A 15,440-nucleotide genomic window follows, 5' to 3' on the forward strand; every position below is an offset into this window, starting at 1 on the left:
TATCCAGGAGTCTTCAGGGTCCATGAACTTTAACCCACTGTAACGGTGAAGCGGTCCAAAACTGATAACAAAAAATTGGGTAAGTTGATTGGTCATGACACACAGAATATGATGTCATACGACGACGCTAACGTCATTAGAACCAAACAAAATAGGTTATCTTTGGACGGTCTTTCCGACGTTAAACAGGGTTGCCAGCAGGTTTTACTCGTCGTGTTGCATAGCATAACATAAAACGTACATTTTGTTAAAGAAAAAAAATCATTTCAGTGCTGTTTGTGAACTGTGTAACTGCCTTGATTAACTCTCAGTAACAACAGATATGCTACCGATTGATTGAAAACAGCCACCTCTTTTTTCTCAAACCTAGTTAAATACAAATCAACAAATCAGTAGTAAATGATTGCCAGACACTAAAAAAGCTTTGTTGCAAATACATGGTCATTCTTTTCATGCCTCCAGCAAAATAACCAAACTATTCTTGTAGCTTGCGATAAAATACACTACTGTAGAATCAAAATATACCAAAAGCGTCTGAACTGATAGAATACGGCTGTCGTGAGCTTTTAGTCCGTCTGGTGAATTCTTTTAACCTTCATTGCCTGAGACTGTAAGGAAAAACAATTTCTACGAGTCCAATCACATTTGCTTACTAGCACGACACAACCGAGAGACTATTTTACACCGAAAAGATTTTCAGAGTGCAAAACATGAACAGGAAAAAGTGCTCAGGTTTCTGTGAAATTTTGCTCTGCACATCCAAGTCAGGACATCTGACGATCCAACATAGATTGCAGGAGGTAAAGAAAACAGGAGAACTTTCATACATGGCTTTTATTTCGAACAATCCATTCATTCATTTCCTACCGCTTATCCGAACTTCTCGGGTCACGGGGAGCCTGTGCCTATCTCAGGCGTCATCGGGCATCGAGGCAGGATACACCCTGGATGGAGTGTCAACCCATCACAGGGCACACACACTCTCATTCACTCACACACTCACACACTACGGACAATTTTCCAGAGATGTCAGTCAACCTACCATGCATGTCTTTGGACCAGGGGAGGAAACCGGAGTACCCGGAGGAAACCCCCGAGGCACGGGGAGAACATGCAAACTCCACACACACAAGGCGGAGGCGGGAATCTCGAACAATTATATGGGAAAAATTGTATTGGTTAAAGAAGTAAATGCCGCTACACAGTGCACATAGTGATGCGTAGCGAGCAACTACGAAAACATGAAAAACATCTTAAAATTAATATAAAATAAAAGTTCATTTGAAACATTACAGAGGGTCTGCATCATAGAATACAATCACTCTAACCGGTAAACTTTCTGTAAATAATATTTTGACCTTCCTAAAAATCTGTATCTTTTCATCTAATTTTTTAGCATTGAAAATGCATGATAATGAATGAATTAATTAACGGTGACTAATTTTCTAGATTCCGAACAGCTTCGAGTGCTCTAACTTCTCTTGTTTGTGTTCACTCTGCTTTCCAACAAACAGGCTGTTTGTTAACTGTATCTAACTTTTTTCTCTGTTCCCTCTGTTTTATTACACATGTGCAAGGTCCAAAGATCAGTGTTGTCCATGCGTTTAGCTGGTGGGCCTGCTGATATAAAGCCCAGGACCAGCATGCACAAGGCTATCAGTTCTCTCTCTACTCTCTGACTCTCTCTCTCTCTCTCTCTCTCTCTCTAATCGACTGTCAGATTTAGTTAAAAAGGAAAGCCATCAGAATGAACACGCTGATGGATGCCGTGCATGGCTATGGTGTGAGCTCCACACAATATCTACAGACTCACTACAAAGACGCACAGGGCTGGTTCCTGTTCATCTCCATCGCTGCTGATCTGCGCAACACCTTCTTCATCTTCTTCCCCATTTGGTTCCACCTAAGGGCATCTGTGGGCATCAAACTTATCTGGGTGGCTGTGGTCGGGGATTGGCTCAACCTTGTTTTCAAATGGTAAGACAACCTTGTTTTAAAATGATTATTTGTTATATATAAAAATATTTCTTGTCTTATTTTATTCAGATTTTTTTAACTTAATATGTTAAAAAAAAATGATATGGCAACCGGTATATTACCAAAATGTACATCAAGTGCATTTCACAGTTGCTAAAAAAAAAAAAAGCTAAATTGCATAGTTTGCATAAATTACTGATCCTTTTATTGTCCTTCGCTAATTTGTCAACTGAAGGATCCTATTTGGAGAGCGGCCCTACTGGTGGGTCCACGAGACGCCATATTACGGCAACACATCTGTGCCGCACGTCGAACAATTTCCCATGACCTGCGAGACAGGCCCAGGTGACTCCTCATATCACCACGAGCAAACCATTTTACTTTACTTAGCTGCGGTGTCATTTTTTGTCTAACGACACACAGTGTGTGTTTTGGTCATTTTGCCGATGCAGGTAGTCCATCGGGTCATGCTATGGGTGCAGCTGGAGTTTACTATACCCTGGTCACCTCCATCCTCACCATCATGCTGAGCAGAAAGAAGGCATGTTCCACTAAAGCACTGTAAGAGTCTTTAATTAATATCAGATATCATTTCCTAATGGATTATCCCAAAACTTACCCCTGTTCATGTTTCCCAGGTTACAGTAGTGGCCAGGAATAGTGCATGAAGTAATGCTACCAGGCTAGGTTCTTCATCTTATCTCGTTTATTTGAAATAGTGCACATTCGCTAGCTACGTGAGATACCTTGCGTCAAGCGGTGTTGGGTTTTGCTTCACTTCGTAACAGTGCTTCTGTTCTCAGTGCGAAGTACGTTTAATTGGGTCTCTTCTTCCTTAAGAGTGTCATACTTAGAGCTGTTGTTTTCACTGAGCTGAGGTTAGTCGTGTTGTCGACCTAGCTAGCGAAGAGATCCTCCTCAAGTGCTATATGTTCAATATGTTTTATCAGGTCACTTGTAATGTTGATCCTTCCAGAGCATTTACGAGTATGTCATTTAGAATTTATTCCTGGAAAGCCCCTTGAGATGCAGCATCTCGTTTTCAAGGGGGACCAGAAACATACAACAGATTCAGTGCATTCAGTACAATACAAAAACAAACCAAACATTACAAGACAATTCTGCTCACAGATCCCCCTCCCCTCCCAGGGCCATTTCAGAATCTCCAAGGTATACAAATCTTTACAAAGACAGTTGTTTCAGGAACCGTAGCAATTACAAAAACTGACAATCAGTTTTCAAGAACAAGATAGTTCAAGGAACAGTTACAATTAAAAGCATTTACAATCAGTTTTCAAATAGGTTAAGAAAGATGTTCTAAAGGAGCCTAAAGTAGTATTAGATGTCACAGATGGAGGCAGATTATTCCAGTCTGAAGGAGCATTAAAACAGAAGGACCTCCGACCGACTACTTTGCACATAACAGGGACAATAAAAGTCAGACATTGAGACTGTTGAAGAAAATCAGTTGGAGTATATTGTACAAAAAAACCTTTTCAGATATGGTGGTAAGTTCAAATAGATGCATTTAAAAATAAATTGAAGCCAGTGATGCTGTCGTCTCTTATCAGGCAACAACCAGTTAAGCTGATTATATAATCGGTATAATAAATGGATCAGACTGATACATGTTTTGGTTTCGATGCACCCTTCATGTTATCATGTTTTGCTTCGTTTGCTCCAGGTACTTGCGTGGCACCCTCTGGACTCTTTTCTGGACCGTTCAGATCTGCGTTTGTCTTTCCAGAGTCTTCCTTGCTGCCCATTTCCCTCATCAGGTCATCGCTGGTGTAATTACAGGTCGGTTCTCGTTAGGGTCGACGCGTATCGTTCAGAAACAGACTATGCATAATGCAGAACTAAAATCTCCTGTCTTCCTCACAGGTATAATCGTGGCTGAAATCTTCAACAGGCAGACGTGGATCTACTACGCCAGCCTGAAGAGGTACTGCAACATCACTCTGTTCTTGACCGTTTTCGCCGTGGGCTTTTACGTTCTCTTGAAGGCCGTGGGAGTGGATCTGTTGTGGACTTTAGAAAAAGCTCAGAAATGGTGCGTGAACCCAGCTTGGGTCCACATGGACTCGACACCGTTCGCCAGCCTGCTGCGTAACATGGGCACCTTGTTCGGTCTGGGCCTGGGCCTGCACTCGCCGCTCTATACCGAGAGCAAGAAGAGCACCAGCGTCCCCTACAGGATCGGCTGCGTGCTCAGCTCTCTACTCCTGCTCCACCTTTTCGACTCCATCAAGCCGCCGACGCACACGGCGGCGCTCTTCTACCTGCTGTCGTTCTGTAAGAGCGCCACCGTACCGCTGGTCACCGTAAGCATCATTCCATACTGCGTGTCTGGAGCCCTGAGTTTACCGAGCAAGAAACACCTCTAAAAGAACTCCTAAAAGACGACTGTAGTGAAAATACAAACCCTCAGCGGTATTTTCCAGCTCTCGTTCTTCACAGCACGTCTCATCGGCTGTATTGACTCGACCTCGAAGACGGAAGACGTCCTCGAGCGCCGTAAAAAGGCTGTTTATTGCTCAGGATTATGATGTTGTGTTTAGATTACCGTTTTATTCAATCTCGTTACTCGTACCTTAGTGCTCTTTAAGTGGACTGAGAACAAGCTTGGCGTCTAGCCCAAGCACACAGACGCTTTTAGACCAGGTTCGTTTTTAAGAACTGAGATGCAGTACTTTATGACGGGGGAATGAAGCACTGTGTCTTATTTCACACAATCCGACAGAAAGTGCTGCTTGTATCGTAAAATTCATTATTTGTGTCTGTGTGTGTGTGTATATATGAAAATGCTAGAGGCTTTCTGTAAAATTCTATTTTTGAAATTGTTTATTTTTAATAAAAAATTCCGAAGCGTGTGAAGCAATCTAGTCATGTATTTCTTCTAAACCTGCATACTGACATAAAGCCTAGCAGTTAACAAGGGCACAAAGTCCCGAAGACTTGACGAATCAGACAGTAAACATCTCCTTACGGAAAGCTTCACCATATCGACCATTACAGTATTTATTTAACGATTGTCTGCCATACGGGTCCCTTTGTATGAGCCGTCGCTATAGAAACAATAATAATCCCGAAACATTAACGTATAAATGCGATTTTTAATTACAGTCGGCAGCGCTGTCCGAACATTAGGACGGAAAATAAATCAAGCTTTTGTTCGAGTTGAGGGAAAAAAAAAAAAGAGAGAGAGAAGTTCTGATGACATCCATCCATTTTTTCGTACCGTATCCTACACCAGGGCACAAGGAACCTGGAGTCTGTCCCAGGGAAGTCTATTACTTGACGGTCTTTGGCCTCGGGGTCCTTTTGAACCTCTGTGTTTCTGTGCAGGAAATCCGGGGAATCATGTACTGTAAATGCCGCACACAGACAAGGTGAAGGTGGGAACCCAGAGGTTAGGGGTTTGATGCTTCATAAATAAACCTGATTTAATTTAATTTAGCCTAATAACACAAAGATCAAGCGGTTTAACAAAAAGTTGTAAAATAGCTAGGATTCTAATTTGTCATGACGTGTTAAAAGAGAGTCGGTCGTCAGTCCGGCTGAAGCTTGGTGCGCCGTAGGCCGCGAGAGCACCGGGATCTCTCACTCGTCTCCTGCTGAGCGCCGGCGGCTGTGTTCCCGAAGCAAAGCCTCGACCTCGGCTCTCTTCGCCAGGCTGTTGGCCTTGCCTTGGAAACGCCCGTTCTTTCCTGCACCTTTCCCCTGTAGCAGCTCCGCTACCCTGCACGTAGACACAGACAGAGACAGAAACAAAGCACAAAGTATAAGATGTAGGCGTCTGCTGAACGCTGTAAAGTCAGTCATTCAGGTTTGCGAGTTATTTCCTTACCGTTGCCCTACTTCAGTGATGATGTTCTCAGGACCTGCGAGCAGAAACAGCCCTGCGCCTTTCTCTTCCCCGACTGTCAGAAAAATAACCGTCTCCTGCACACAGAGTCTTATGAAGTCTCTCAGTATTAAAAGACGAATCTTGACATTGTTTGTCCTGTATTAAATGATACCAAATCTACCCCACTGACAAATCTACCCCACTGACACCTCACCTGAAATCCAATCTCATTAGCGATGATGTTCATGAACTCGTTGTCCCCGTCCTTGCTGCGGGCAAAGACAAAAATAAACAGAGGAAAAGTAAAGAGACACTTTAAAGCTACCGATATCTTACGTTTTGTTGGAACGTTTAAAGGGACACACGCACTTGTGCAAACTGAAGAAGTTTCCTCTCTCTGGCTGGCTCTTAAAGTTGTGTGCTATAAGGACGGCCATGTCCCTGATGACGGTGAGGTTACTCTGTAGAGAAACGACAGGTTTTATAAGACTGTAAAAGTCTTACAGACGACCAGCTTTAGTAGAGTTTTACCTTCTGAAGGCGCTTGACTGTTTTCTGCAGTTTGTCCACAGCATCAACATGTTCATCTGGCCCTGTTCTGTGGAACAGCACACATCACATTACACAGGATTTCCTGCATAAAGATAAATGCTTATAGAAAAGTCTCTCTCTCTCTCTCTTTCTCTCTGTCTGTCTCTCTCTCTCTCTTTCTCTCACTGTTTCTCTCTCACTCTCTGTTTCTCTCTCACTCTCTCTCTCTGTCTCTCTCTGTCTGTCTCTCTCTCTCTCACTCTCTCTTTCTCTGTCTCTCTTTCTCTCACTCTCTTTCTCTGTTTCTCTCTCACTCTCTCTCTCTCTCTCTCACTGTTTCTCTCTCACTCTCTCTGTTTCTCTCTCACTCTCTCTGTTTCTCTCTCACTCTCTCTGTTTCTCTCTCACTCTCTCTGTTTCTCTTTCTCTGTCTCTCTCTCTCTCACTCTCTCTGTTTCTCTCTCACTCTCTCTGTTTCTCTCTCACTCTCTCTGTTTCTCTCTCACTCTCTCTGTTTCTCTCTCACTCTCTCTGTTTCTCTCTCACTCTCTCTGTTTCTCTTTCTCTGTCTCTCTCTCTCTCAGTTTCTCTCTCACTCTTTCTCTGTCTCTCTCTCTCACTCTCTCTTTCTCTCACTCTCTCTCTCTCTGTTTCTCTCTCACTCACTCTTTCTCTCTCTCTTTCTCGCACTCCCCCACACACTCCCCCCCCCCAACACTCCCCCACACACACTCCCCCACACACACTCACTTCAGCAGTGCCGTCAGCGACTTTTCCGTGTTGTAGCTTTTCTCTGCGTATCTCAGGACTCTGTTTCCAGCTATGAAGATTAAGTTGGTCTTGTTCTTCTTCCCTTTCTCTGTCCCGAGAATCTTAATCACCTTGTAAAGTAAAACAAAGACACGTTTGAAGGTCAACGTTAAGAACAGTTATTTCCAGCCATCATTTTCTCCCTCAGCAGAATTTATATCTATTAAATGATTCAGATCAAATCAGCACTTCTATTGGGTTGGGTTCAATAAATCCTGAATATAACGTGTAAAAGCGACTTGCTCTAAGATACACAGGAAAATCGCTTGGATTGTTTGCTGCAACAACGAGGAAACGTCATAGCCGCTTTATAGCCACTGAATTCTCCCTGAGTACTAACCTGTAGGTGACTGAGATTGGATACATGGGTCCCACAGCACATATTGGCATCTACTCCTTCAATATCGATGATCCTGATTGGTCCAGCATGATCGTCAGGAAGCCCTCGGCTCCTTACCTGTGTACACAAACAGCTCTCCACAGATCAGCTCTAACGATAACACACACACACACACACACACACACACACACACACACACACACACACACACACACACACACACACACACTTACAGTATATCCTTAGGCTATGTTCACACCTACGGGGATTTTATCAGAGCAAGTTCCAAGCCGTTGAACTACGAAGTCGCTGGTAGGCGTTCCTACGACTGGTTGCCATAGTAACTGCATTTCTCAGTGGGTACTATCTAGGATTCCATGTGAATTTTATCACTGCTAAAATAGAATGTTCTAGAGGGAGATTTGATGTTCATCCATGCTTCGATCCCGTCGGGCGTCGCCGCACCGAGTCGCTCGTATTTACGTGAAGTTAAGCTTAGTACGATCGGTCGTCTCACCGGAAGTCGCCAGCGCTGCGAGTCTCCGTACGCATGTACATCGAATCAGCTGTATTACACGATGCATTTACCTTTTCCACATCAGGGTCATCTAAGGACAGGAGGCGCACGATGACCGGGACATGAGCACGGATCCTGTCGTTGACCGCATCCTCCAGCGCTTCCATCTCTCCCGGTTTCACGGAGCACGTATCCAGCTCAATACTGCTGCGCTGACGGCCCAAATCCCTGCAGCACAATTCAAGCTTTAACACACGAACACACCCCCACACACACATACACACACGCGCATCTCATAGCGTTTCCGGTGCATTAAAAAATACTTTGCTACAAACAATGGGTTTGGAATACTTGTGAAAATGCTTTGTTAAAAGTCTGAAGATGAGAATAAAGGTTCGTACCATGAGCTAGTTTTGTATCCAAACATTGTGTCTGCTAAGGCAGTGATCAAATGTTGGCCTGCGGGAAAAAAAGATTAAAAAAACAACTCGGTCGTGACTAAAAAAAGTATATTGTGATTGTTCAAACATTTATATCAGCAGTTCTGACAGCATGTTAATGAAAATGTTAAGGTTTCTCTGAGAAGACATTTATATAGTATTTTTGTAAGGAGCCTCAAGTGTTAGAGCTTTAAAAGTCTAAGGTGAGGCAAAAACTTTAGATCTTCCATCATGGTGAAAGTCTTTCAGGGCTTGGGACCGTTTGTGGTTTCTGTCGCTTGATAAACGATTTATTTTGGTCTAGTTAAAGGTGCGGTGCACGACGTTTGAGAAACGCTTCAGAAAGTTGAGTCGGGCCGACAAACAAAGCAAACGTGTAGCCAATGAGCAGAAAGGGGCGGGGCTTGTCGATATGTGGCGGAGAGAGTGTTCAGTGCGCGTGTGTGACATTAGCAGAAAGCGGTTTTAACATTGACATTGAGGATAAATACAAAGAAAGAAAGCGAAGAAAGGCTTACGATAAGGACAAGAAGTAGGTCGTGTTAATATAGAGCTAAAGCTTTCACGCTACAACACAGAATACTTGCCTGGGTTATGTATGTACTGTATGGGACCCATTTGGGTTAGGGGCGTGTTTGTTTTGGTGATTTCAAATGTCAACATTGGCTTTCAGAGATTGTGCATCCCACCTTTAATTGCACAGCTTATGAAGGGAAAAAACGATTATAGTTGCTATAAGGTGAGTGACAGGGATAACTTTTGTGTGCATGTGTGTGTGTGTGTGTGGGTTATGGGGTTGCATGCTCACCTGTATGCTGTTGCATGTGATCGAACCTACGCTCCCAGTCCAACTTGAGCCGAACCGCACTGCCGTCCTCTAACGCTGAGCCGACAAAGTGCACTGCGTCTGCTCCTTGCCTCAGCACTCGCAACACCTCCAGATCCTCAATGGTTCCATGGTCATCAGGCTGTGGCCCAAATCCCCACACATTCATACACAACGTTACATTACTATACAATTTTTTTTTTTACATTTTTACAATACAACTAGTCCCTAAATAATCTCCTCACTTTTCAACATTTACTCAGATATTTATGTGACAGGTCTGACTTCAGAGAAAATACATCATCACCTTCTGACCAATCAGATTTGAGAATTCGATCCGTTTATAAACGCTCACATCGGCCGATTCGCTAACGTTATATTGTTAAAATTATCATTTGATATTAAACAGTGCTTATCAGGTCCCAGTATGCGAATGCAGGTGTAATATGTAGACATAATGTAAACGTAGACTAATATTCACCTGTCCGCCTCCCTCAGGGAACAGAATGGTGTCTTTTAATATCACATTAAAGCCCTTCACTTTTTCTTTCTTGCCGTTGTTGTCCAGCTTCAGTTCGGCGGGTGAACAGGACACCACTGAGGTGACAAGCTGCAAAAGGGAAAGATTAAAGACAAACAAAAAAAATTGAAAGACACTATTAATGCAGCTAAACCCACACACACACTCGTACTCACACACAGTCTCTCTCACAAACACACACTCTCTCTCTCTCTCTCTCTCTCTCTCACACACAGTCTCTCTCACAAACACACTCTCTCTCTTACACAGTCTCTCACAAACACACACACTCTGTCTGTCTCTCACACACTGTCTCTCTCTCTCTCCCTCACACACAGTCTCTCTCACACACACACACTGTCTCTCTCTCTCACACACACACTGTCTCTCTCTCTCTCTCTCTCTCTCACACACACACTCTCTCTCTCTCACAAACACACACACTCTCTCTCTCACAAACACACATACTCTCTCTCACACACACAGTCTCTCACAAACACACACACACACTGTCTCTCTCACAAACACACACACACACTGTCTCTCTCCTTCTCTCTCTCTCACACACACACACACACTCTCTTTCACACACAAACACTGTCTCTCTCACAAACTCACACACACTCTCTCTCTCACACACACTCTCTCACAAACACACACACACTCTCTCTCTCTCACAAACACTCTCTCTCTCTCTCTCTCACAAACACTCTCTCTCTCACTCTCTCTCTCACACACACACACACACACTCTCTTTCTCTCATACGCACGCGCACACACTCTGTCTCTCACACACACAGAGACAGACAGACAGACAGACAGACAGACAGACAGACAGACACACACACACACACACACACACACACACACACACACACCTGACATGTTCACATAGTAAGCACAGTAACATTAGCCACCTAGCTAAGTGTGTGAGGAGGAATTAAATTATATACAGTAGGTGAAGCTCAATATTAAAAGGTACCACTTATATACAGTATACGACGTTTACATACTTCTCGCATATAACTGTCCCTCTGACACTGAAACGCCATGTTCTACAGTGAAAAACAAGCTCAGCGTTACTGAATGACCCAAAGGGGAAGCGTCAATATGGCGCAGAGAGAAATGTTTCAAAATAAAAGCCCCAGTTATCAGAATCAGAATTAGCTTTAGTGGCCAAGTGTGTTGATGCACACAAGGGATAAGGTTTGTGACTCAGACTTTCATAATACTATAGTATTCAAGACAAGATAAAACAGACATAAAACAGAACGACCAGACATAGGAACAGTTTCTTCCCTCAAGCTATCCACCTGATGAACGATTAACACCATGGAACACACAACACATAATATCTGTACTACGTATACCTCAATTTGCACATTTCACAATTGCACATGTGTACATACAAATTGTATATATTGTATACTTATTTGCATATGTATATTTCATATGTTTATTTTAACTGCACATTTCACACCTGTATATGTGTACATACAATTTAATCTATACTACATATGTCATTCTGTTACACTGTGGAGATTATGTCACTAAAACAAATCCCTCGCATGTGAAAAGACGCCTGGCAATAAAGCTGATTCTGATTCTGAAATAACACTACACTATACAAGACAAGACTATTACAGACATTAATTATACTATAGGCTACTATATATTTAGCTTGGACTGTACAAAACAATACAGATTATACAAGACAAGACAATACATACTATACAAGACAAGGCAATACAAACTATACAAGACAAAACAGACAATACAGACTATACAAGACAAGGCAATACAAACTATACAAGACAAAACAGACAATACAGACTATACAAGACAAGACAGACTATACAAGACAAGACAATACAGACTATACAAGACAAAACAGACAATACAGACTATACAAGACAAGACAATACAGACTATACAAGACAAGACAATACAGACTATACAAGACAAAACATAATACCGACTATACAAGACAAAACAGACAATACCGACTATACAAGACAAAACAGATAATACCAACTATACAAGACAAGACAATACAGTCTATACAAGACAAAACAGACGATACCGACTATACAAGACAAGACAATACAATACAGTCTATACAAGACAAAACAGACAATACCGACTATACAAGACAAAACAGATAATACCAACTATACAAGACAAGACAATGCAGTCTATACAAGACAAAACAGACTATACCAACTATACAAGACAAGACAATACAGTCTATACAAGACAAAACAGACAATACCGACTATACAAGACAAAACAGATAATACCGACTATACAAGACAAGACAATACAGTCTATACAAGACAAAACAGATAATACCAACTATACAAGACAAGACAATGCAGTCTATACAAGACAAAACAGACTATACCAACTATACAAGACAAGACAATACAGTCTATACAAGACAAAACAGACAATACCGACTATACAAGACAAAACAGATAATACCGACTATACAAGACAATACAGACTCTACAAGACAAAACAGATAATACCGACTATACAAGACAAAACATAATACCGACTATACAAGACAAAACAGACAATACCGACTATACAAGACAAGACAATACATACTATACAAGACAAGGCAATACGAACTATACAAGACAAAACAGACAATACAGACTATACAAGACAAAACAGACAATACAGATTATACAAGACAAAACAGACAATACAGACTATACAAGACAAGACAGACTATACAAGACAAGACAATACAGACTATACAAGACAAAACAGACAATACAGACTATACAAGACAAAACAGACGATACAGACTATACAAGACAAGACAATACAGACTATACAAGACAAAACATAATACCGACTATACAAGACAAAACAGACGATACCGACTATACAAGACAAGACAATACAGACTATACAAGACAAAACATAATACCGACTATACAAGACAAAACAGACAATACCGACTATACAAGACAAAACAGATAATACCGACTATACAAGACAAGACAATACAGTCTATACAAGACAAAACAGACGATACCGACTATACAAGACAAGACAATACAGTCTATACAAGACAAAACAGACAATACCGACTATACAAGACAAAACAGATAATACTGACTATACAAGACAAGACAATACAGACTCTACAAGACAAAACATAATACCGACTATACAAGACACAACAGACAATACCGACTATACAAGAGAAAACAGATAATACCGACTATACAAGACACAACAGACAATACCGACTATTGTGGGGCTACTCTTATTATGTAAGTACACAATATTATTATTATTATTATTATTATTATTATTATTATTATTATATATTTTTAATTGCAGAACAAGAACCTTTACAAAGAAATATACATACCTATGATTTACAAATGTACCTACTGTTACAATATTAATAGAAAGAGCATCATTGTGCTTTTTGATTTCTTGCATCTTTTAGTCTCGATAAATCGGATCAGTTCGGTTTTATATTCCAGATTGTATTTGTTTGTCTATATGGTGCTTCACTTACATACATAAAAAAAATTACCAAATTTTACTACAAACATTTATTTATATACAATAAAAAAGTATTATATTTAAAAAAGAGATCATTAAGAAGGTTATCTCTTAATAAAGTATATTAATTGACAAAATATGGGAAAAATGTACACCAGTGACTGTACACATGGGTGGACAGTGGAAACATTTAAATTAAGACCGATTATTTCAATTTTCCAACAATTTAATAGGCTTGTGCTACGTTCTGGCTTAACCCTCTGCTTTTGCATAGATTCTACAAATCTATTAGTTTGTTTTTACAACTAAACAATAAAAACTCAAAGAAAAGTGAATTCTTTTTTCCTTTCCAAGTGACTATACATTGGTGGATGACCAGTAAATGAACCCCAAATATCTGTGATGCCCTCTAGTGGCTGCCCCATACCAATGAATGAAGTCAAACTTACAAACTAGTCTTTTCTAATAATTAAACGAGTTCTACAATTGCATGCTTTTTTCTCTCCTTTTCTTATACCCACCCTTGTTTATAAAGCTCCACCTCCAGGATCTATAAGAGTCTATAAGATGATTGACAGCCAGCTCATACAAATATAAGCCAGCATTCTGGACCAGAATTCACTTCTCCACAAAGGCCATGATACACTTTTTAAACCCATTGTTCTGGAGTGGGGGGGCACGGTGGCTTAGTGGTTAGCATGTTCGCCTCACACTTCCAGGGTTGGGGGTTCGATTCCCGCCTCCGCCTTGTGTGTGTGTGTGTGGAGTTTGCATGTTCTCCCCGTGCCTCGGGGGTTTCCTCCGGGTACTCCGGTTTCCTCCCCCGGTCCAAAGACATGCATGGTAGGTTGATTGGCATCTCTGGAAAATTGTCCGTAGTGTGTGAGTGTGTGAGTGAATGAGTGTGTGTGTGCCCTGTGATGGGTTGGCACTCCATCCAGGGTGTATCCCGCCTTGATGCCCAATGACGTCTGAGATAGGCACAGGCTTCCCGTGACTAAAGGTAGTTCGGATAAGTGGTAGAAAATAAGTGAGAGAGTGAGTGAGTGTTCTGGAGAATGCTGATAAACATAGCATTGACTATTGAGTCAGCTTTATATTTAAAATGAACCTGGACACTCAACGCTTTATGAATGTGTATTTTTTCATAAACGTTAACCTTATTTTATAAACCTCTAAAAGGGGCAATTATTTCAGTTTTGCTCTGTGGGATCTTCAGTGTCCCTAAAATTCCAGGTGAGAATTAAAAATGTCTCCCACAGAATACCAACAGTATCCTGACTCATTATCTTCTAGACCAGTTACAGCTTGTGTTACAGACATAAACATTATTACAGACTAAAAACTCCATGTTTAATCTCAAGACATTTGTCAGGTTCTGTTCAGGTTCAGAGCTACCAGGTGTGTGTTAAATACAAAATAGTTGCAGGACTTAGAACGTGTCAACCAATCAGAGTCAAGCATTCAACACGCCAAGCTAATGACAAGTACGTAACGTCCTTGGTAGTGTAGCATGGCTATGACTCTCTCTCACACACACACATACATACACACACGCACAAACACAACCAACACACACACACTGTCTCTCTCTCTCTCACACACACACACTCTCTCTCTCTCACACACACAGTCTCTCACAAACACACACACACACTGTCTCTCTCACAAACACACACACTCTCTCTCTCTCACACACACAAATACACTAACATACATACACACACAGACACAACCAACACACACACAAATACACTAACATACATACACACACAGACACAACCAACACACACACAAATACACTAACATACATACACACACAGACACAACCAACACACACACAAATACACTAACATACATACACACACAGACACAACCAACACACACACAAATACACTAACATACATACACACACAGACACAACCAACACACACACAAATACACTAACATACATACACACACAGACACAACCAACAAATACACTAACATACATACACAGACTCTCACACATACACTAACACACACGACACACACAGACAGACTCTCGCGCGTACGTAACGGTAAAGAAGAGGAGGAGGAGGAGGAGCGCACAGCA

At 41.5% G+C, this 15,440-nt stretch overlaps 2 protein-coding genes across 4 annotated transcripts; one reads left to right on the forward strand and one right to left on the reverse strand.

Moving 5' to 3' along the window:
- Positions 1-1,647: 1,647 nt before the first annotated feature.
- On the forward strand, positions 1,648-4,854 carry LOC113653571 (glucose-6-phosphatase catalytic subunit 1). 2 transcript variants are annotated; one of them, XM_027163241.2, is made up of 5 exons: positions 1,648-1,977; positions 2,213-2,322; positions 2,430-2,538; positions 3,662-3,777; positions 3,862-4,854. In XM_027163241.2, the coding sequence occupies exons 1-5, from the start codon at positions 1,748-1,750 to the stop codon at positions 4,362-4,364; spliced, it is 1,068 nt and encodes a 355-aa protein (XP_027019042.2). In that variant the 5' UTR covers positions 1,648-1,747; the 3' UTR covers positions 4,365-4,854. The 2 variants fall into 2 exon arrangements, with proteins under 2 accessions (XP_027019042.2, XP_047673524.1); XM_047817568.1 differs by having other exon boundaries at positions 1,834-1,977; positions 2,401-2,538.
- A 219-nt stretch (positions 4,855-5,073) lies between these two features.
- Positions 5,074-10,978, reverse strand: aarsd1 (alanyl-tRNA synthetase domain containing 1). 2 transcript variants are annotated; one of them, XM_027163238.2, is made up of 12 exons: positions 10,825-10,978; positions 9,773-9,901; positions 9,274-9,433; positions 8,427-8,484; positions 8,097-8,253; positions 7,509-7,625; positions 7,109-7,239; positions 6,359-6,425; positions 6,197-6,288; positions 6,042-6,096; positions 5,828-5,922; positions 5,074-5,719 (listed from the first exon to the last, which is right to left on the reverse strand). In XM_027163238.2, the coding sequence occupies exons 1-12, from the start codon at positions 10,861-10,863 to the stop codon at positions 5,581-5,583; spliced, it is 1,239 nt and encodes a 412-aa protein (XP_027019039.2). In that variant the 5' UTR covers positions 10,864-10,978; the 3' UTR covers positions 5,074-5,580. The 2 variants fall into 2 exon arrangements, with proteins under 2 accessions (XP_027019039.2, XP_027019041.2); XM_027163240.2 differs by having other exon boundaries at positions 5,828-5,935.
- Positions 10,979-15,440: the final 4,462 nt, after the last annotated feature.

This window comes from Tachysurus fulvidraco, chromosome 8 (assembly GCF_022655615.1).
Source record: "Tachysurus fulvidraco isolate hzauxx_2018 chromosome 8, HZAU_PFXX_2.0, whole genome shotgun sequence".
NCBI classification, from domain to species: domain Eukaryota; kingdom Metazoa; phylum Chordata; class Actinopteri; order Siluriformes; family Bagridae; genus Tachysurus; species Tachysurus fulvidraco.